Here is a 22,333-nt window from a genome sequence, read left to right on the forward strand (position 1 = left end):
TTTTCCTAGAAATATTGAAAAAATATTATAAAGAATTCTAAAATAAATAGGTTTCAATAAATTTTGCAGCAACATGTGAATTGAACACTTTTATTCATCACTTTTTTCTCTATTTTGTGAATCACAATGGAACTTTTTCTTTTATATCTTTTGAATAGTTTTAAAAGTCAGAAATTCAGATTCACTTTAGTCAGTCAATATTCAAGCTTAAGTGGAAAAAATGTTTCTACTACCCAAAGAAAATATCAAATGAGATTATCCAAATAGAAAGTGAGACTTTGTTTTAAAATAAAACTTCATGTAAATAAACATAAGGGGGACAGGAGATGGATGATGTGTATGAGGCACTCTCTCTTCCAAGTCAAATCTCAGTTTTTCCTGCATTCATTGCCCAGCCACAACATATATATAAATATAATATGTGTGAGTATGAAGACCAAAAGTGGAGAATGTTGAGTTACATGCTAAACATTTTTTCCGTCAAAGTAAATGATTCCCAAACATAGCTCACTTTTTAAATGATACGATAAATTCAGAAATGCCCATTTTACTAAGACATCGTTGTGTCCTTCCAGAAGAAAAATATAAGTAGTGGAATTAAGAGAAAAGCATCTGTTGAATATTCTTTTATCATAATCTGTGGTCTCTTTGGCATAAAGGCACAATATTTCTAAGAGTACAGCACCAAATAATCAATAAGAAAAGCCAAATTCTATAAAGACTGGGTCACAAGCACAGATCTTCAAAAGTGCCATTTTGAGAATATTACAAAAGAGAGGTATTTTGTTTCTAGAATTCAGGAATATTTTGGCTATATAACAGAGGTCTCATGAAGATTAAAGTCAATATTCAAAGGAAAGTTCAACAAACCCTCATAAGTGAATACATTACATACAACTACTTTCAGGATATGATTAGAATAGAAATAAAAGCACAATCTGTATTAACAAAGTCTCTTACTAGAGTTTCAGATTAATGTGAAAAATGTGCGATCATGTGAGAGAGAAAGAAAATCACAATTTTATAGTAATCAAGCAAATATACCTGCTAACAATGGTCTCTAAATGTTAACATTTACATTAAATGTGGTAATATTCTCAGGGAATTTCTCTGTTGAGTGAGATCTCTGAATAAGCCTGTCACATTAAGCATTGATATCATAATTATTGATTGAAATATCTCTGTATGGTAGCCACCAAAAAAACCTCAAGATATATCATGACCTCTGCTCTCAAGGAGTTTGTAATACAGTAACATTTGAGCAACCAAACCCTTCCTCATATACATATATAAATACCCAGTAAAAAAGGAATATAGTCTATAATGCTACCTACAGTGTCTTACATTACACCAAAAAGAAAAAGAAAGAAAATATATCTTAGTTTCAAGGGATTGCATATAATCTTTTGGAATCTAAACTAGTATTAAAGAACAGCCAATGACCCAGAGATTCTGCACTTTTCAAATACTGAAGAAACTCCTTACAGAAGACTGAAGAGTTAGCTCAGAAAAATAAAGCACTAACAAAACAGATTATTGTGCCTACATTCCTAATGAATAAGATAGAAGTGAGCAGGCTAGCTCTGTGGAGGCCAAGGTGTATTAGAAGAGCAAGCTCCTGTCTTCTCTTCAGAGCAAGCTCTAACGGTCAAAATCTACATTGTGTTTATTCTGCATTGGCTGCGGTTGCCGGATTTCATAAAAGCATTTCCGCCAGCAGAGCTCTAAAATCTCCCGTTAGGCTTATTAAATGGGCAACAACAGCTCCCTTTCCCAGCTGCAGAGTAGCTGATCTTTCAGTGTTTGTCATTGTTTAATGCTTCTACCAACAGTGATGATTTTACCAAAAGTTGGCATTTCCTTTTGCCTGGTGCAATTCTTCTGCAACATCATTAAATTTCTCTATAAATTCCCTTTCTTGGAACAGACAATATCAATGTAAACATTAAATACTTAACATGCCCAAGTTATGTCATTCCTTTACAATCTCTTCTCACTTTCTTATTTCCTGCTATATTCCTGTTGCTAATTAAATAACACATGTGAATCTCTGTCCTCCAACAATTTCCACTGAATTTAAGCAACTGCACGTGCCTTCTTTCCTAAAACAACTAAAACTCTAAGTATCACCTCTCAACTTCTTTTTTTAAATTAAATGTTAAACTCTATAAAGCGAGGAATCACAGAAATGCAAATTTTATATTAAAAATAATGTAACAATAAAAATTAAGTTTTTACAACTATTTTAGCGTGATATAATTTTGGTGTTTAGGAATGCTGTTCCGATATTGACTCCTCTTTTGAGGATACCATTCTCAATTTAAAAGGAATAATAACCAGAAAGTCAAAGAATTATTGATCATCTTTTATTATTTTCCAGATACCTTTTTCTCTTTGATTTTTATTACTATTATTAGACAATTTTAAAGTAAAAAAAAAAAAAGACATATTTATCTGTAATTAAAACTAAATGGCAGTTTTTTTTTTTTTCCACTTTGAGTTTTCACTTCAAACCATTACACCTAGAAAATTCTCTGATGCCTTATTTTGTTGCTTGGCCCAGTCTTAATCCTCTTTCTGCCATTCAACTGTAAAAACCAACTCACTCACAATGTAGCAGCCGTTCAAATCAATTAGATGACAATATAGACTTTAAGTTCCACAAGCAGAGACTAATTAAGGATTCTGCTAGTACAAGCAAAAGTTAGTGTTAAAAAAGACCAAAAGCAGATAAGTATTTTAAAAAGCATTTACTTCAGTCCATACCTTTAATTAGTTGCATAACTCCAGGGACTATAATTATGAGAATTGCTGTGAGCTTGCAAAAGGTTAAGAAAATCTGGATCCGGGCGCTCCAGCTGACACTCATGCTATTTAGGACCATCACTACAGCTGCAAACAAATAGATGAAGTTACAAAAGGTGAATCCTCAACAGCACAAAGACATTTTAGGTCCTTGTTACTCAAAGGGCAATCTATGAGGCAGCAGTGTTGACATTGCTGTTTTAGGAATGCAGAATCCCAGGCCCTTCCCCAGACCTAATGAATACAAATCTACATTTCAACAGGTTCTCCAGCTGGTTTCTATACACATTAAAGTTTGAGAAATGTGGATAAAACCTCTGGACAATAGGAATTCTTCTCTTGTTCTCTGTATGTAAGAGTGGGCATATATTGTAGTACTCTGACAATCCTATAAAAATGTCTTCTAACCAAACCCTCATCCAATCAGATGGCTGAATTTGACTCTCTAGCTTGATGTGGCAACTCTTTTCTGTCTCCATGACGGTATGCCTGCCACCGTGGATCACACTCAAGAAAGGGCAAGACATGTAGAAGTTGGTTCAGATCTTATTTTTCATTCTCAGGACTAGCCTCAGGCAGCACTTTTCTTTTGGTTTTCTTCTTTCTAATTAGCATGTCAAGGGGCGACTTTCAACCTACTGTACAAGAATCGTTTTTCAAGATATATTTTAGGGCTTGAGCACAATATTCTAAGTGATGAGTGCAAAAGACTAACCAGTCTAGGATGCATATTAGGTTCAAGCCAGCAGAATTTTTCATTCTTACTGACGCTATCCACAATTTCCCAAGCAGCAATAACTATTCACCTTCGACACCTTGTGGAGCATGAAAACCTCAAGGATAGCGCAAGGTTTATTCATCGCTGTATTGCTAGTATCCAGCTCCATGCCTGGCCTGGGTAGCTTAATACATTTTTGTTGAATGAATGAACTGGGTCCTCAGTCAGAAAATCTAAGGCACAGGGGGAATGGTGATGCTCTAAGACCTTTCTCCCCTACTCTGCTGGGATGACTGAGGTTATTCTAGACAGTGGATTTCAACTTTATACTCTTTCCACAACCTTATGCTCAGTTTTAACAACCCAAAACATTACTTTATTCCTGACATTTACAGTTATTAACTATAACCTTTATATTTATAAAGGTATATTCTCCCTAAACAGATATTAAAAATGTAAAGATATTTCTCAAAGAAACAAAACTCCTACAGAATTCTTATTATTTAAATTGCAATTGGAAGTTTTCTTATGTATAGTAATGAGTCTGCCTCACAGTTTTCATTGCCTAATATAGTTACTAGCTCACTTCAGAATTTAACAATCAATGCAAATGTTAGCAACACATAATCTTTAAAGGCAAAAAAATGGAAATAGCCTAAACCTCCTAAAGGAAGGCTAATTAAGGTATATCATTTTAATAGTTTATATGTAGCCACTTAAAATTATGAGGCAGTTAAATATTTATTATAAGAAAGGATATTCATGACATATTACTGATCAATACAGCAAGTTAGAGAGATGGATGGAAAGAGGGAGGAAGGAGGAAAGGAAGGAAGGGAGGAAGAGAGGGAGGGAAGGAGGAAGGAAGGGAGGAAGGAAGGAAGGAAGGAAGGAAGGAAGGAAGGAAGGAAGGAAGGGAGGGAGGAAGGAAGGAAGGAGTAATAGAAAGATCTGGAAACATATTTACCAAAACATCAACAGCAGGTGTTTATAGGAATACTAAATAATTTTCAGTTTTTTAAATTTATTTTTAGGAATAGTTTAATAAATTTTATAATGAATATATACCTTTTTGGTGACTATAGTTTCAAATGCTGAATTGTATATTTGAAATATACTTAAATGTTCTCACCACAAAACAAAACAAAAAAAGAGGGGTAACTAAATGATATGATAGATGTGTTAACTCAACTTGATTGTGATAATCATTTCACAATATATATATAAATAAAATCATTACATTGTACACCTTAAAATTACAATTTTATTTGTCATATGTACCTCAATAAAGCTGAAAATTTTAAAAAGTAAATGAAGCAATAAAATACATTTTGTTTTTGGAAAAAACTCCAAGATGGGAAAAATAAGGGACCAGAAGATCCCATACCAAGTGAAATAGGGGGTTACTAATGAAGAAATATTTCAAAGGAGTAATTATGAGAATGACCAAAAAGGCCAAACCCCTGAATAAGCTACAGGGGCATCTAAGGGGGCATATTTCATCTGTGCTGGAAGTTGAAAACATGAAGGGATAGACAGGTCTGTCGTCAATCACAAAGTGCATTATTTTATCAGAGGAATCACAAAAATAAAATTATTTATGTCTCTCCAACATAAGGCACTTATATATGGAAAATGTTAGTGTAACTCTGCTCCCCACTCCATCATCCAGTGGTTCCTTTCCTTTTCTATGCAAATGACTGTGCGATGAGTCATTATACAATAATGACTATTGTTTTAATTAAGGAGATTCAACGTTGGTGTAAAAGTGAAAAAACTGTCTCATGTGGCCACCAGCAACAAAAGGGCAGTGTTTTCTTTCAAATAGGGCTCCTAAAACCCAAAGCAGTCTGCATTTATGAAAGTTCTTTCCGCAGTAGAAAAGAACTGTTATATAGAGAGAAAGAGAGAAAAAGAAAGGAGAGGAAAGGAGAAAGATAAAAAGAAAAAGAGTCAGGCAAGGAGGAAGGAAGGAGAGAGAGTGAGGCATTCTTATTTTTGGAACAACTAGCCATCTATATGTTTGAAAATAAGAAAGAGGTTTTGTTACTTTCATAAAGAGTATAAGTACCTAATGCCTATTGAAATATTTAAAAAAAAAAAAAAAACCTGGGTATTTGGGATTTTATAAAACACTTTGTAAAGTTTTCTCAGGCAAATGGAAGACATAATTCAACAGATACTATGAATTGATCATCTCATCCTGCTTTCCTCTCAGATAGCTTAACAAAAATTCTCATTAAGATGCTAGTATACTGCTGGTGGGAATGTAAATTACTATAGCCACTACAGAAAACAGTATGGAAGTGCCTTAAACAACTAAAAATAAATCTGTCATATGATCCAGCAATCCCATTCCTGGGTACTTGATTGTGGTGATAGTTTCACAAGGGAATACATACATCACACTTTATCAAACTGTACATTTAAAGCATGTATGGCTTATTGTATGTCAATTATACCTCAATAAATTTTTTAAGAAAAAAAAAAGATGAATTTTTTTCAAAGAGTTCTCAAAGCCCTGCTTTATCTGAGCATCCAGACATTGTCCTCATTATTTGGTACACCAAATTCCAGCTGAGATGCACCTGTACTGCCCTGAAGGCGCAGCTTAACAAGTAACAAGGCAGCCAGTGAGAGTCACAGTGAAGCTTCTCCAGTGGCTATAACTGCTGTTTCATCATGTGTCTTTACAGTGAAATTTATGTCTATATATGTTGCTTATCCAACAATATCGAAAGGGATTTGGGATTCACTAAACGCAAGAGCTTTCTGAGTTTCTGAAACAAATAATATGTAGTTTTTAAAAATACTACCTGCCCAAACTGCCATAATGAAAGAAATCTGAGCCAGTTCTCTGGTCCTAGTTTTACTTCCTTTGAATAACAATTTGCTAATTTCACACATGAGGAAATAATTATATCAGTTTGGGCATTCTTTGTGTGCTCGCCTTAAATTTTACCAGAATAAAAATACAGGGACATATAGTTTTTATTTACTTATTTATGATGCAGTTTCCTAAGAACTGAAATGTGGCAATGGAAGCTATATCTATAAATCCTGGAGATAAGAAATACATATTTGAAGGAAGCTATATTTGAAGAGGATGTTTAGGGGAATGTTAAGGACTAAAGCTGTGATTTAAGGACTGGCAAGTAGTTCTCTCTGCACTGTGTAATTCAAGTCTATCTTTGGGTTTTGAAGAGTGAGATTACAGAGTCTAGATATATTGGGTTTTCTCCCAGGTTCAGGTTCTTCTTGGCTTCTGAATTCTGAGTACTTTGTGCTAAACTGATAAAATATATGGATACTGTGTAAGTATGTTACATGTTGAGATAAAGCGGGTTGTTTCACTGCTGTTTTGTAATGGCTGCCTGGATTCCTTTTATCTTTTTATTAGCATTCGTCTCCTGGATGCATTAATTTTAGAGAAGATATGTAGCAACAAACACTTTAAAAAGCAGAGTGACAGTTTATATCTAGGATCTCACTATTGGGAATAAAAATGTTAAGCAATATATAAATATAAACTATTATTTCATGGCAGACATTCTACAAACACTTTACATGAATAATGTTATTTAATCCTCATATCTCTATGACATAGTCATTTTATCGACCTTATTTTTCAGATGAGCAGCTGAGACTCAAGATATTATTTAACTTGCTTATGTTTGCATAGGTAGTAACAGTGAAGGTGAGTCTGGAGCCCAGGTAATCTAACTCTGGAGCCCACACTTTTAATTAGTTCCCAGGTAACAATGAGGAAGTAGTTCAAAAGACATACATGATTCCATTAGTGTACCTAGTTCTTTTAAACTCACGATGGCTCTTTCTCTCTGCAAAATTTCATCTTTATGTTAGCTGGGATTTCAGGACCCTTTGTTTCCACATTTTACTTGTCATCCTCCGAAAGTATATGATAGTTGTTCTGCAGTACTTGTATATTTTAATACTATGTATATTTACCTAAGAATTGGTGGTGCTGGTAATTTACTTATGGTAGAAAAGAAGTAGGTATAGCCAGACTTCAAAGATGTAAACAGAGCCACTTCATATGCTATATTTGAAGTGTTAACACAGAAATAGTCCTAGATTTTCTTTTATGTAATTTAATGGTGCCAGGAAAATATAGATTTCAAGAAGAATATAAAGTAATACATTTGTAGAACTGGCTAACTTTTTTCACAATACAATCGCAAATGTTATTTTGTTTGTTCCTCCCAATTACTTTCAAAAGTTTGAGAATTAGGATGGGGCTCTTAGCTCATCTTTATTTTGTATAGATAAAATAAACTAGCAAGGAAATTGGCATTCAACAATTGATGGTGTTAGGGATGGATCTGGGACTAGATCTCATATCTTAAGGAGAATATTTTTATCATAATATTCTGGCATTCAAGTGTATCATTATAAAGGGTTCAATTTCAGGAAAACAGAACAGATAAATATTTTAAATATTGAGCACACTTCAATGCTTATTGAATCTATAAAAGCAGTGAAAATTCATGAACTTCTACAGAAGGTGAAGAAAGTAATTACAGGTCGGGTGCGGTGGCTCACGCCTGTAATCTTAGCATTTTGCGAGGCCAAGGCGGGCGGATCATGAGGTCGGGAGATCGAGACCATTCTGGCTAACATGGTGAAACTCCGTCTCTACTAAAAATGCAAAAAAATTAGCCGGGCGTGGTGGCGGGCGCCTGTGGTCCCAGCTACTCAAGAGGCTGAGGCAGGAGAATGGTGTGAACCCGGGAGGAGGAGCTTGCAGTGAGCCAAGATCATGCCACTACACTCCAACCTGGGCGACAAAGGGAGATTCTGTCTCAAAAAAAAAAAAAAAAAAAAAAAAAAGAGAGAAAAAAAAAGAAAGAAAGAAAGTAATTACAATATTGGGCTATAAGAGAGCAGTCAAATGTGAATCTATAAGATTTTCCATCTAAACTTCTATGCACTTGACATGTTTACTGGAATGGATAAAATTTGTATAAGCAAAAGCTTTTTTATCTTCATTAAATTTGACAGAAATGAAATACAGTACTTAAAAAAATGGGGGTGAATTAGTATTTACTTAACCCCCTACCCTTATCCCATTATCATCTCTCAAATGGTTGGCTAACATTTCACAAAATTTGAAATTCTTTTTTTCTATGATGTAGCAAGACCCTTCAGGTTTGCCCTTTTTCTATGCTTAACTAGAGATTTCAAATGACCACAAATTGTTTCCTTCCCCAAGGTTCACAGGGGAGCAATTCATGCAATTAAACTCTATTTTCTACATCTTGGTAACCTTCCACCCCTAACAGGTAGAAAATCACCTAGACTCACTTTGAAGAAAGCAGGATGTGAGAGATTTGCCCCTAGATAAATTTCTCCTTCTCTATCTCCATCTCCACCCCCTGTTGCTCCATTAAAGCTAAATTTTTCTTAAAGACAGTTTGACTTTCCCAATTAGGGCATCGATTTACATTACCCACCACTGAGTCATAAGGATATCCAGTTTTCTTTTTAATTGTTGCTGATTATGGAAATGCATTTCTTTCTCAGAATTTCAAGCTTGCAAAAGGAACATCAAAATTTAAAAATGAATGTAATAACTCATGGCAAAAATAGAAGGAAATGTCTGGGTTCATCTAAGATTTATTCAGGCTCCTTGTTAACTATTTCATCACCAATGTCTACTACAGAGGTTTTGTAAATCCCAACATAGTTATCCTTTCCTAGAACTGTTTTAAAGTTTAGTTTGAGCAGTTTTCATTTAATTCGCTGAAATACTAATTTTCCCTTTAAAATGTTTAATTAAATTGGGATAAACAAGAAGAGAGTTATCTAGACTTATAAAAACATAAATATAGCATTATTATTAATGTAATTTTAACTCCAAAGTGAGTAAAGTTTGTGAATTTATAAATGTTTACATGCAATCTACTTAGTCTTCTGGTTATGGCTTTTAATTGATAACTATTATTATTAATTTACAGAGCTCTCAAAAATGCCACCCTGCTCTTCTCTTTTTTAAAAATAATATTTGTGATATGATTCTGCCTCAGTCATTCGAGGAACAAGAAAATGGTGAATATAACAATGGTTGTTAGTCCAATCCCTTAGTGGAACAGTGGACTTATCAAGAACTTATCAAGAAGTTCTTATCAAGAACTTCTATAGACAAGGCACTCCGTTAATGGTCTTAAAAATCTGACTTTGATCATGTCTTTTGCAGGAAGATGGATGGAGCTAGAGGTCATTATCCTTAGCAAACTAACACAGGAACAGAAAACCAAATGCTGCATGTTTTCATGTACAAAATGGAGCTAAATGATGACAAGTCATGAACACAAAGGGTAACGACAGTCACTGGGCCTACTTGAGGGTGTTTGGAAGGAGGGAGAGAATCAGAAAAAAATAACTTGGGTGCTAGGTTTAGAACCTGGGTGACGAGACAATCTGTACCACAAACCCCCATGACACGAGTTTACCTATGTCACAAACTGCGCATGCACCCCTGAACTCAAAATAAAAGCTAAAGAAAGAAAAAAGAAAATATAATGAAAAAGAATCTGACCTAAACAAAAAAATCTGGCTTAGTTTCATCTTCCTTCAGCCATTCAAGATATTAATAGATTATTTTTTCACAGGCATTTTCCTGTGAAATAAAATTGGGGCTTAAACAGGTTTAAAACTTAGCACAAGCTCACAACACTAAGAATTGTAACACCAAGTTTCAGTTCCAGGTTGTTTGCTTCCAAAGCCTAAACTGCAACCACTATGCTAAAATGGTTCAACCCACAAAAACTTAGACTGCTAGATCTGAACATAATACAAAGCAAACTCTATTGCATTTTTATCATTTTCCCATTGCCTGGAAATATATCGAAGATGTCTAATCCTCCAAGTTTAACAAGTAAACAGACGATAGACTTTTCTGCTGGAGAAAAAAATTCTTAGACTTCTTAGAAAATCAAGTCAACAAATACTTATTGAGCACCAACAACATGCTAGGAGCTAAATGAGGGGCTGGAAATGCAGCAATGAATAGGTCTCTAGTCTCATGGAACTTCAAATGATGTTTTACTAAAAGTATAAATAGCTACCATTTTTATTGTGTTCTTAATAAATTAAGTAAAATAATGCCTTTGCTGCAAGTAACATGGATGGAACTGGAAGTCACTATTTTAAGTGGAATTAGAGAAAAAGAAAGTCAAATACCATATGTTCTCACTTATAAGTGGGAGCTAAATAATGTATACACGTAGACATAGAGTGTGAAATAATAGACATTGGAGACTCAGAGAGATGAGAGGGTAGGAGGAGGATGAGGGATGAAAATTACCTAATTTCTACAATGTACACTATTTGGGTGATGGTTACACTAAAAGCCCAGACTCCACCACTACACAATATATCCATGTAACACAACTGCATTGTACCCACTAAATCTATTTTTTAAATTTTAATTAAAAAAATAAATGAATTACAGGCAATAAGTAAATTACAGGCAATATCTCAGGCATTATCCCACTGAAACATCTTAGCCATACAAACTAAAAATTCTTCCATGATTATGCAATTCAGTTAGTGTAGCTTTCTCTTTATAAGTAGCTAAAACTCGGTTAAATGTGATCATATTGATTAAGACAGTGATTCAAATGGCACCCAGAATTAAGTTATCCTTTCCCATATTTAAGGATTTAGTACCTGGCATCTTTTGGGGAATTAGAGTCATATATGGCTTCATATCACTCATGTAATTTTGTTCATGTTCTTTTTGTTTCTTTTTTAAATCAATGAATATTTGTGCCCATTGATAAAAGATGAACAACTTCTCAATTTGGAGACCATAAAGAAATCTAGTTGGAAAACACTATTAATAATCAATCTTGAAAGAAAACTCTTTTCATGACCAACAACAGGCAGCTAACATTATAACACTGGGAGTGACAGCTGCTAACACTACAAAATGTATAAACACAACTTACACACCCACTACATAAAGGTAACTCCACGAATACACATAAGATATAATTCAATATATAGCTAATTTCCAATTAAATAATCTCTAAAATAATTGGGGTTTCCTCTTTAAAAGTCTTGTTCATGTATAACCGACTTAATATTTTACTAGTAAGGTGATTTTTACTATTTAAAAAGATTAGCCATCATATCTATTGGCCAAATACAAAACTGGCGTGGAATACAATATTGGATGTCACTCCAAATCCTTCCAGCAGAAATTTGGAACTGTAAGCAAGAAGAACATGACGTGAGAGGCAACCCTACAATGCAAAAAGTCTAAAGACACTTTGTATTCAATCATTTTTGTGTTGTTTTTTTCCTTTTTTACATATATAGCTATAATACTCACTTAAGCCCACAGCTGTAATGAGCTTGATCGCAAGTTCAGGGATTTCACATTGAATAAAAAATGGTTCCAGAATGTAGCGTCCAAATGCCAGGGATATCACAGCTGTAGCTGCAGGGCTAAAAAAAATGTATATATTTAGATTAACCACAGGGGGAAAAATAGCATTTTTATTAAATTTAATTTCATTAGATTTTTCTACCTTGAGTGTATTTAGCATATGCAACATGTTAAATATGAAAGTCTATAGTTTTCAGAATTCCATACTTGATTAGGTTGTCATAGACATTCCAAATGAAATATTTCCTATAACATTGGTGGCTAGTTTTTAAACTTCACATATTCTTGGGAACAAGGGTAAGTACTACCAACTTTTCCCCTGCTCTCCCATATTTGACTTTTCCTTCAAAATCCGGCTTATTACATAAGAGCTTGACAGAGCTAGGCTTACAGGAAGCCATCTTCTTTCTCAAAAAGTCAGTAAATAAACTTCAGCCATATTATGAATTAGTTAATGCCATACAGATCTAATGTGTCAAGGCATAGTCTAAAGAATGAACACAATACTCAACCTAAAAAATTAGTATTACGTATTCTCTGGAAATACATGCCTAAATACTTGATGTTGTTTTACTCTTATTTTTTCTGTACAGACAAAAACTCAAAGTCAAGTGATTATTCTTACTCCTATAGTAACAATCAGATATAAAGTATAAATTTAAAAATAATATATTTATTATAATCTTATACAATTAAGTAAATATAAATGGGACAAGAATATGAAATAAATTCAAGTATATAGAAATATAGGTAATACATCCTTCTATTTTAATTCTTCAAATATTTTTATGAGAAAATTGCACAGACCTTTTCATTTTAGATGTATGTATATATGAATGCATATTTTTTCCATAAACATGCAAGTCTGTGCAATTATCTAATTTCTTTTTTTTTTTTTTTTCTGAAATGGAGTCTCACTCTGTTGCCTAGACTGGAGTGTAGTGGCACGATCTCAGCTCACTGTAACCTCCGCCTCCCATGTTCAAGCAATTCTCCTGCCTCAGCCTCCTGAGTAGCTGGGATTACAGGCACAAGCCACCATGCCTGGCTAATTTTTTGTATTTTTAGTACAGACGGGGTCTCACCATATTGGTCAGGCTGGTCTTGAACTCCTGACCTGGTGATCCACCTGCCTCAGCCTCCCAAAGTGCTGGGATTACAGCCATGAGTCACTGCGCCCCCCGGCAATTATCTAATTTCTTATGTCAAACTTCCTTTTTAGCTTCTCTTTCTTCTCGTAGTTACCCAACATTCATGCCTGATCCATAGATTATCAGAAAACCAACCACCATTACATGTTGTCAACTTTGGCTGGCTGATACTGGAGAGCAGCATAAGGTTTTTGATTTTCTTCTTTTCCTAGACACCCTCCCATCTTCCCCAAACAAAACTGTTTATCCTATTCTCCATCATTTATACAATTTTTGATGTATAATTTAAGATCTGATCATGTCATTTTAGTGCTTTCAAAATATGTTCAGGAAATGCAAAACTCCTTCACATTGCATTCAAGGCTCCATCTGGTCTAAGCTCTCCTTATTTCTTCAGTTAGCTTCCTCCCACTAGAAGGATATGAATCTTCTCTGCCTGCAGCCTCTGCAACTCATTGACTATGCTATAAACTTCAGATCTTGGTTCAATTTTCCTTTGCCAGGGAAAGCTTCTCCAGCCTCTGACTGGGCCAGATCTCTTGGAGTATATTCATACTGAAGTCCTTGGCCTGTCTTCCACAGTGCTTATCACAGTAGCAATTTTATATTTACCTATGTGATTTCTCAGCTGATAATGATTTCCTCCCACTTGACTCGGAGCTCTAAGGGTACAAAATCGTATCTATCTTAACCACAATTTTATCTCCAGTGTTTAGCGCAGTGTCTAACATATAGTAGAAACCCAATATATATTAAATATAGAGTGAACACGCAAATTCGGTTTAATGACCCCTGCTGTGTAATGATAGGTAATATTTCTCTCCTTGAAATCTGTGTTTTACAGATTATTTCTGGCAATACAAACTTAATCTAAAGGTATAATTTTAATGTGAAGTACTTAGGAACTATGGGTATTAGCAAAAGAAGAGAAGTGTTTAAATACTTAGATATCTTGTCCCTCCTCATGATATTTGTTATTCTACATATTTAAAAGGCCAACTCAGCAAAATCAGTATGTTATGACAAAGAGATACATAAGCATATTTTAAATCTTCTAGAATACAAAGGTACTTTCCTCTGTCCACAGACACACACACACACACACACACACACACACACACACACACAGAGAAAAGTAGTTTGTTTTTTTTTTAATTAAAGTAATAAGTGATTATCAGCTACCTGGGAGCAGAAATCATGACTGATTTCACTTTAGATCTCTTTCTATTGTCATTTACCATTCAGTGGCAGATTGTGGAATAAATAAATTAATAGATGTATATTTTATCTGTGCTACCATAAGATATAAGCTATATTTATATGGAATGATTGTGTTCATCATAATGCCAAGCAATGAGCCAAAGTTACACACTAATACATGGCTGAAGATGGAGTCAAGTCCAACTGTATTAAGCCCCAAAGCCCACCAGCCTGACAGGTCAGCAGTCTAAATAAGGAGTACATGTATTTGAATGCTGAGTATGTTATACACAATATATTGTAACTTTAAACTTTCAATTACTTATTCAAAAATAATTTAATATATGCCGAAAAAAGGGCACTGACCTAAGTGCTATACAGGTTACAAAAAGATCGTATCTTTATATGCTTGAAAGGTTGGCAGTTTTAAAAGGGAAACAAAATACAGACATCTAAAATATTAAGGAAGAATAGAAGGTATCATGTTCAATGTCAAATGTGAAGCAGAGATAGCATTTTCAGAAGAATTTAGAGATGAAAGAAATAACAAATTAGAATAAACTGGAAATTAATTATGAGAAAGATAGGATTTAAGATGACCTTTGAAGAGCAGATAAGATTCAGATAACCAAAAAGGAACAGAAAGTACATTCCTGATACAGGAATTTTAGAAAAGGGAAAAAATACTTATTATTATATCATTATAACAATTTTAAATAATGCAGAGTTGTTTAAAATGAAAAAGACTTCATGAAGTATATACTACTTTGAAGATATTTTTTCTGTTAAAAAAAAAGACTTCTAACACTGTAAAACTCATGATTAGTGTTAAGTCAGTACTAACTAGCACTTATTAGCACTTAGCCATAAAAGCTCACATGAGCTCTCAATCATGTATGTTTGGTAAGTTTGATAAGAGCAAGTTTCCCTAGTAATATCCATTAAATTCTGTAATCAGAATGTCCACATCACATTTTATAGAAGTAATTAGCCTTAAGAAACTGTGATACTCTGAAATGCTCACATGACATCATAAGCTTCCCACAAAGTTGAAGGAAATTTGCTATTCAGAGTGACTTGGCACTATTCAGTTTGATTTTAAACTGAGACAAGCAGGAATGTAAACACATTGTTACAACAATAAAATCAAAAAAGGCGTTTGGAGCTGTAGTTCCTGATTTGTTTAACATAAGGAAATGAGTCATTTGACTCTGTCATGCAAACTCTGTTTTCTATAAAGTATAAGCCTTGGTGACCAATTAAGTTGTCAGGCACAGAAGGGTCTTCATCACAATGACTAAGTAAAGTTAAATGCCTTAGTGATATAATCTACAATAAGAGAAAATTCCAATTCCTAGTATAATATTTAATTTGTCTAGTTGGTCAAAAGGTATCCAGGTGAATTTTCATGTTCATATGCTTTCAGGTAAGCATCTTTCTCCTAGAAGTGTCAAAGAGGATAGCTGAGGGTTAAAGAAAGGTAGATACTTTTAATAGTTTGGCATTGCTGGTGAACTGCTTGTCAGTGACAAAATTGCATTAAAAATATCTTAATCCAGAAAGGTATTTTATCACAAGCTTTATATCCTGAGGTAGACATGTTTACACGTAGTCACATGACATGCATATGTTTAACCAGTTAAAAATAATCAAGGTGATTCATAAGAATGAATTGGTTTATTTTTTCTTAATTCTTTCTACTATGTTCTTACCGTATTATGAGGAGTTCCACCCAGACTCGTACAAAAGCTGGTAATGGACCAAAGACTTCCAAAATATACGTGTAATGACCTCCGGATTTCTTTATACTTGTTCCCAATTCAGCATAAGACAAGGCTCCTGTGAAATATTTGTCACAAAATGGTACCAATTTAACACATTTTCAAGACACCTAGCATTAAAATGGATACAATAATGTTTATATGCTGCCTGAGATGTAACTATCTCCTTTGGTCTGAATGGCATCCTTATTCAAGACAAATAACCGTCATCTAATTGCTAAGACCCGCCAAGTTCCTCTTCTAACATCCTCACAGCTGAGATTTAGTTCACTCTATTTGAACACTATAATTTTACTTGAAATGACAAAGACACGTGTCTACAACAATATCATGTGTTCCAGAATTTTGAGATGAAAACCTGGAAATAGGGGAAAAAGAGAAGAGAGATGTCAATAATATTGACCTATTTTTAGAAGAACACAACCTCACACCGAGACAAGGCGTTAGTCCAAATGTTTGAGTTAGCTTTTAACTTTTTTTTGAGTTATTTTTTGAGAACCCTTTTAATAAATTATGTTTCCGTGGAAAATCGAAATAAATAAGCTGTATCCACTCTTTAGAAAACTATGGACTCTATGCCTTGCAAGATTTCATTTAATTTGTAGGATATATTTTGTCAACAAAATGAATTCTGACTCCTTCTGTTTCTATAAAAGGCTATATTGAATGTTTTTTGAAGTGTACACTCTGGGTTTTTTGTTCTTTTTTTTTTTTGAGATAGAGTTTCTCGTCACCCAGGCTAGAGTGCAATGGCGCTCTCAGCTCACTGCAACCTCCGCCTCCCAGGTTCAAGCAGTTCTCCTGCTTCAAGGTCCCGAGTAGCTGGGATTACAGGTGGCCACCACCACGCCCAGCTAATTTTTGAATTTTTAGTAAAGATGGGGTTTCACCACGTTGGCCAGGCTGGTCTTGAACTCCTGACCTCAGAAGATCCATCCACCTCGGCCTCCCAAAATGTTGGGATTACAGGCTGAGCCCTTGTGCCCAGCGAGAATATACTTTTTTTTTTTTTTTTTTTTTTGAGACAGAGTCTCACTCTCTCCCCCAGACTGGAGTGCAGTGGCACGATCTCTGCTCACTGCAACCTCTGCCTCCAGGGTTCAAGCTATTCTCCTGCCTCAGCCTCCCGAGTAGTTGGGATTACAGGCGCCTGCCAGCACACCTGGCTAATTTTTTGTATTTTTAGTAGAGACCAGGTTTCTCCATGTTGGCCGGGCTGGTCTCAAACTCCCGACCTCAGGTGATCTGCTCGCCTCGGCCTCCCAAAGTGCTGGTATTACAGGCGTGAGCCACTGCACCCAGCCCAGAATATACTTTTTAAAATGAGGTGCTATAATTTATATTTGTGTACTTCAGATCGAATTAACTATAAGCTAAATTTTTAATATTTAACGATACAATTCGCATAAAATTGGACAAATATGCAATTCCACAAAACCTCAGTTTCACTCTCTGTGAAATGGAGATCTCAGTTTCTACCTCATAAGGGAATTATGTGTATAGATGTGGCAGTGAGTACCTAGGAGAGTACACGGCCTGACACATGGCAAGCATCACATGAAATATAGCTATACTTATTAATTTGAGTAATTAACAAGAAAATAAAAAATATATCCTGTCATTATGTGAAAAGTTCTATCTGTACTGCCAAGTGCTCAAATGTAAGAACACGACTTTTTTCTAAGCTACATCTGAGAATAAAAGTGTAGAGAAGTATTACTGATTAATAATAATTTAGACAGAACTGTCCAACATAAATATAATTTGGATATTCAGTGAAATCTTAGTGTTACATATTTTATATCTGATTTCTAAACTTGTCATGACATCAAAGTCACCTAGGAATAATTGGTTTTTTTTTTTTTTGAGAGAGGGTATTGCTCTGTCACCTAGGCTAGAGTGCAGTGGCACAATCTCGCACCACCATGCCCAGCTAAATTTTTGTGTATTTTTTGTAGAGACAGGGTTTCGCCATGTTGCCCAGGCTGGTCTGGAACTCCTGGGCTCAAGGGTTCTGTCTGCCTCAGCCTCCCAAAGTGCTGAGATCATAGGCATGAGCCACCATGCTTGGTCTGGGAATAATTTTTAATTCGAAAACACTCAAATGAAAAACAGACTCTCATCAAGAGAGTGTAGATTGTCCACAAGAGAAATTCAAGAATCTCTATCATTTTAAAATTTGCACAAATAATTCCGTAGTAACTAGTCTGCAGACTGATATGTGGGGAACACTTATATATTTCATCTACCTATAACTAATTATAACGAGTTGCAACTCACTCTCCATGGGGGAACATTCGCCATGTTGGTAGGCTGTCCAGAAAAGGATCCAATATAAAATGTTATTGGAAAGAGTCTTAAGTACCTCAGAATTTATTGTCAGAGAATCAATACCTAGACCTCTGTATGCTTTGCTGAAACTCCAGGATGGTTGCCCTAGGTTTACACTGAGTTCTGGGGGAATGATTTTCATTTAAAGGTCTAAAGCTTCATAACCATTTTGCCCAGATGAAAAAAGTTCAAAACAAGATGTAAAAATCCATGTATTGACCCTTCACTTAAAAAAAAAAACTATATGTATGTATTAAACCAAATGTACAGATTCTTTACAGTTGATCCCAGAGTTCTAGAGTCTTTTTAAAAAGAAGGATTATTTTTTCTTTACATTTTGCTTTGCTTACTGTTAGAGAGGCACTCCTGTCCAGAAGCTTCTGGTAACTTAAGTGACAAATGCAATGCAAATAAAGATAAGTAGATTAATACAAAAGCACACTCCCTTCAATTATTAATCAAAGAACACCAGCTCAAGTGTAATGTTAGCTAGTCTCCTTAGCTGTTTCTCTCTTTTTATTGTTCTTGAGCTTCTGCTTAAGATGATATGTAATACTTATGCATAAGCATATTTTCATAGTGCAAGTCAACATCACTTTAACTAGTTCAATACTCATACTGATCTATTTTATTACATCTGAATAATCTTTTATTATGTGCAAAAATTGAATCCCATAGTGGAAGCTGCATGCACATAAGTATGCAAAGTCCAGTAAACTGGTTGTGGTTTTTCTGGTTAGATATTGATTTATTCTGAATATATAAAGTGCTGTAGGAAGATTTAAAGACTGAGGTGCACAAAGTCATTTAAGATGATCAACAATTAGGTTTCTCTTCATCTACAAGTGCATACACCAGAGCTATTTTAAAGTTAATAGGGCTAAGGGTACTATTAGAGTTTCTCGTAATGGTATTACTCCAGATTATTTTATAAAGATGGGAAGTAATACTGGGAAATAATGATACACAATTGTTACTGACTATTTAATAAAGCACAAGTTAGTCATATAAATAATACCACAAACTCTTTCTAAAAACCCCAAATAATTCCTCTATAAATCTTTCTATACTATGACCTTGTTTTAACAAGTTTTATTTAAAATAAATAAATAACTTCTTCCTAAAAATGGAATTTGAGGACCAGGAGCAGTGTCACTGCTCATGCCTGTAATTCCAGCACTTTGGGAGACTGAGGCAGATGGATCATGAGGTCAGGAGATTGAGACCAACCTGGCTAACACAATGAAACCCCATCTCTACAAAAATACAAAAAATTTGCCAAACGTGGTGGCGCACACCTCTAGTACCAGCTACTCAGGAGGCTGAGGCAGGAGAATTGCTTGAACCTGGGAGACGGAGGCTGCAGTGAGCCGAGATCACACCACTGCACTCCAGCCTCAGCAACAGAGCGAGGCTCCATCTCAAAAAAAAAAAAAAAAAGGAATTTGAGTTATCTAGATGAGCGTCAAACCAATGATTTAAAACATCACAAGGCCTGAGTGGAAAGAATGAATGGATTGGTACACATGGGAACAAGAGTTAGTACTTGTTAGTTAGTCCTAGAGTTAGTGTTAGTACTTGTTAGTGTTAGTCCTAGAGTTAAGACAAAGAGCAACTTTAAAGTATAGAATCTTTCCCAAGAAGAGTAAACAAATCTTCATAGCATAAATCAAATTTAATGTTTGACAGTTCACCAGTTTCTATCATCTTTACAACAAACTCAGGTAGCTCTCTAGTAATTTGCCTATTTCATAAGGGGCATTTATTTATCTCTTTATTATTAATTCTCAAATCAACAGAAGAGACATAAATTTTGAAGAAAAATTCATAATTATACTTCTACCAGTTCCCTTCGGATTAATTCAGTGAACAGGTGGACAAATTATCTGTGTCCCTGGAGAACAAGTGAAATATAAATGATAAAAACAGATCTGGGCAAGCACAGAAAACTAACACCCAACTGAAGTTTTAAAACTTATATTGCAAAAGTGTATGGGTATTGAGAAGAGATGAAAGGTTGAAAAGTAATTTGAAATTTGCTCAGGCCATTGCAATATGCCCCGTTATGATAGGGATTGAGTTATGCGCCATCATACATTTCTCTCTCATGCCAAGGACTTTTGAAAGGATATTAAGAGGTGACAAGCATATGAACTTAAAAAATATTTTTAAAAAGACTGCCACCCATTTGTTAGGCTAATAAAAAGTCAGTAAGGCTTCTGCTGAACACTCCGTTCTATGTCTAAATAGGCCATGCCAGGTGTTTCATTCAACATGCCAGCTGCCAGAGTGCCCAAGCTAAGCACAACTGCCCGGCACAGAAAGTGTGCATGTTTTTTACTGGGTCATGAAAGTTAGTCTTTGCTCTCATCCCACAGGGAAAAGTCAGAAAATAGCCTGTCTTAGTCAGGAAAAGAAAGTACAGCCTGTAGGAAACAATTTGAGGGCGTTCCAGATCACACCAACAGTGGATTCTGCGTCTGGGTAGTTCACGTACCTGAACAAAAATTTTAAAAATTTGGTGTGGCCTTTGCCATCCATTCACTCCTCAAAAATGATCATTTGCTTTCCCAGAAAGCAAGCTTTCCAGTCCCACAGCCACGCCCCCTCCCCCCCGAGAAAAAGTTGCACTCACCAAATAGTGACAGGACCCCACACACCGTCCAGATGGTCAGAGACATGCCCACGCTGCCTGTGTTCTGGAGCACGCCCTTAGGAGAGATGAAGATTCCTGCTCCAATGATGGTGCCAATGATAATGGAGATTCCCCTCAGTAAAGTGACTTTCCTCTTCAGCTGCACTTTCTCCTGCCCAGGTGGCTCCTTGTTGCCCAGGGAAGGCAGCCTCCTGTTAACATTTCCCTGCAGGTAACCTCCTTTGGAGATGGTGGACACAACAGGCTTTCTGACCATAGTAGGGGCACACGGGGGAAAAATAAAACAGAGGGAAAGAAAACAAAACTTTCAACTTTGGTGTCTCTTGGTGTTACTGATCGAGGTCTTCCTCTTTGCTTTCTTTGCTTTCAGACTGTCTTTCTCAGCCCTATAGTGTTCACAGGTAAAAACCCAAAGGTGTGCTTTATCCTTCACAGCGGCTAATTACTAATCAGAAACACCTGTGTATGCATCGTGCTCCCAGTTCTCCACCTCCTCGTTCTACCGCTGCTGCTGCTGCTGCTGCCGCCCTATCATTACAAACCAGCTCAGCTTCCTCATGGGCTTGTATTTAAGCGCCTGCCTGTCACACCAACTTACTACAGCTAAATGATGATGCAAATTCTCCAGGTTTGCATCAGCCACATGAGAAGGCTCCAGCATTACTCAGCTCTTTTTTTAAAAAAAAAAAAAAAAAAAAAAAACAGGAGGAGCTTGTTGCTCAACTGACCTAAGCTTTTTAGAGAACAAAGCACACACTTTAAAGAGACTTTGGCCAATCCAGAAGTAGTAAATTCGGAACAGACCTTCCCAGAGATTTAAAGCAACTCATAGTGAGCAACAAAAGCTGTTCAAACAAAATGAAACAGGAAATAGTTACTTCATTTTAAGGAGTTTCTTTTTCTTTAATGCATGTATAAAAACATTTTACACGTGACTGTTTTGTGAGTAGAATGTATCCTAAAGCTGCATTTTTTATAACAACACAGTTTGAGTTTCATAATTTGTGTAATGCTTATTTTTATTTTTTATTTTGAGTTTCTTATAAGGCAATACAGTCAAATCTAACATTTACAAAATTAAAAAGATTCTACACTTTATACTGTGTCACATACATACAACTGTAAGCCTTCCTCAACATTAAAAGATAAAATTATTTCTTACTACTCATAATAAACCAACATTTTAAATCACATCGGCGTGTGACAAATATAAAATTCACCATGACTCCAGAAAATAGTCATTTTCTGATTCTCATTAGCACAAGGTGATTTTTT

At 35.3% G+C, this 22,333-nt stretch overlaps 1 protein-coding gene across 5 annotated transcripts in view; it reads right to left on the reverse strand.

Moving 5' to 3' along the window:
• The window catches only part of SLC7A11 (solute carrier family 7 member 11), a 79,398-nt gene extending 57,797 nt beyond the window's left edge, over positions 1-21,601 (reverse strand). For all 5 annotated transcript variants that reach the window (XR_012435358.1, XM_005555931.5, XM_074040991.1 and 2 more), the window contains exons 1-4: positions 21,038-21,601; positions 16,003-16,129; positions 11,883-11,998; positions 2,767-2,892 (exon numbers count right to left, since the gene is read on the reverse strand). Coding sequence is in view for 4 of the 5 variants with exons in the window: in XM_005555931.5 (XP_005555988.1) it covers positions 2,767-2,892; positions 11,883-11,998; positions 16,003-16,129; positions 21,038-21,314 (646 nt within the window). In the remaining variant the exon portion in view is untranslated. The remainder of the gene's footprint in view (positions 1-2,766; positions 2,893-11,882; positions 11,999-16,002; positions 16,130-21,037) is intronic.
• Between the last annotated feature and the right edge of the window lie 732 nt (positions 21,602-22,333).

This window comes from Macaca fascicularis, chromosome 5 (assembly GCF_037993035.2).
Source record: "Macaca fascicularis isolate 582-1 chromosome 5, T2T-MFA8v1.1".
NCBI classification, from domain to species: Eukaryota; Metazoa; Chordata; class Mammalia; order Primates; family Cercopithecidae; genus Macaca; species Macaca fascicularis.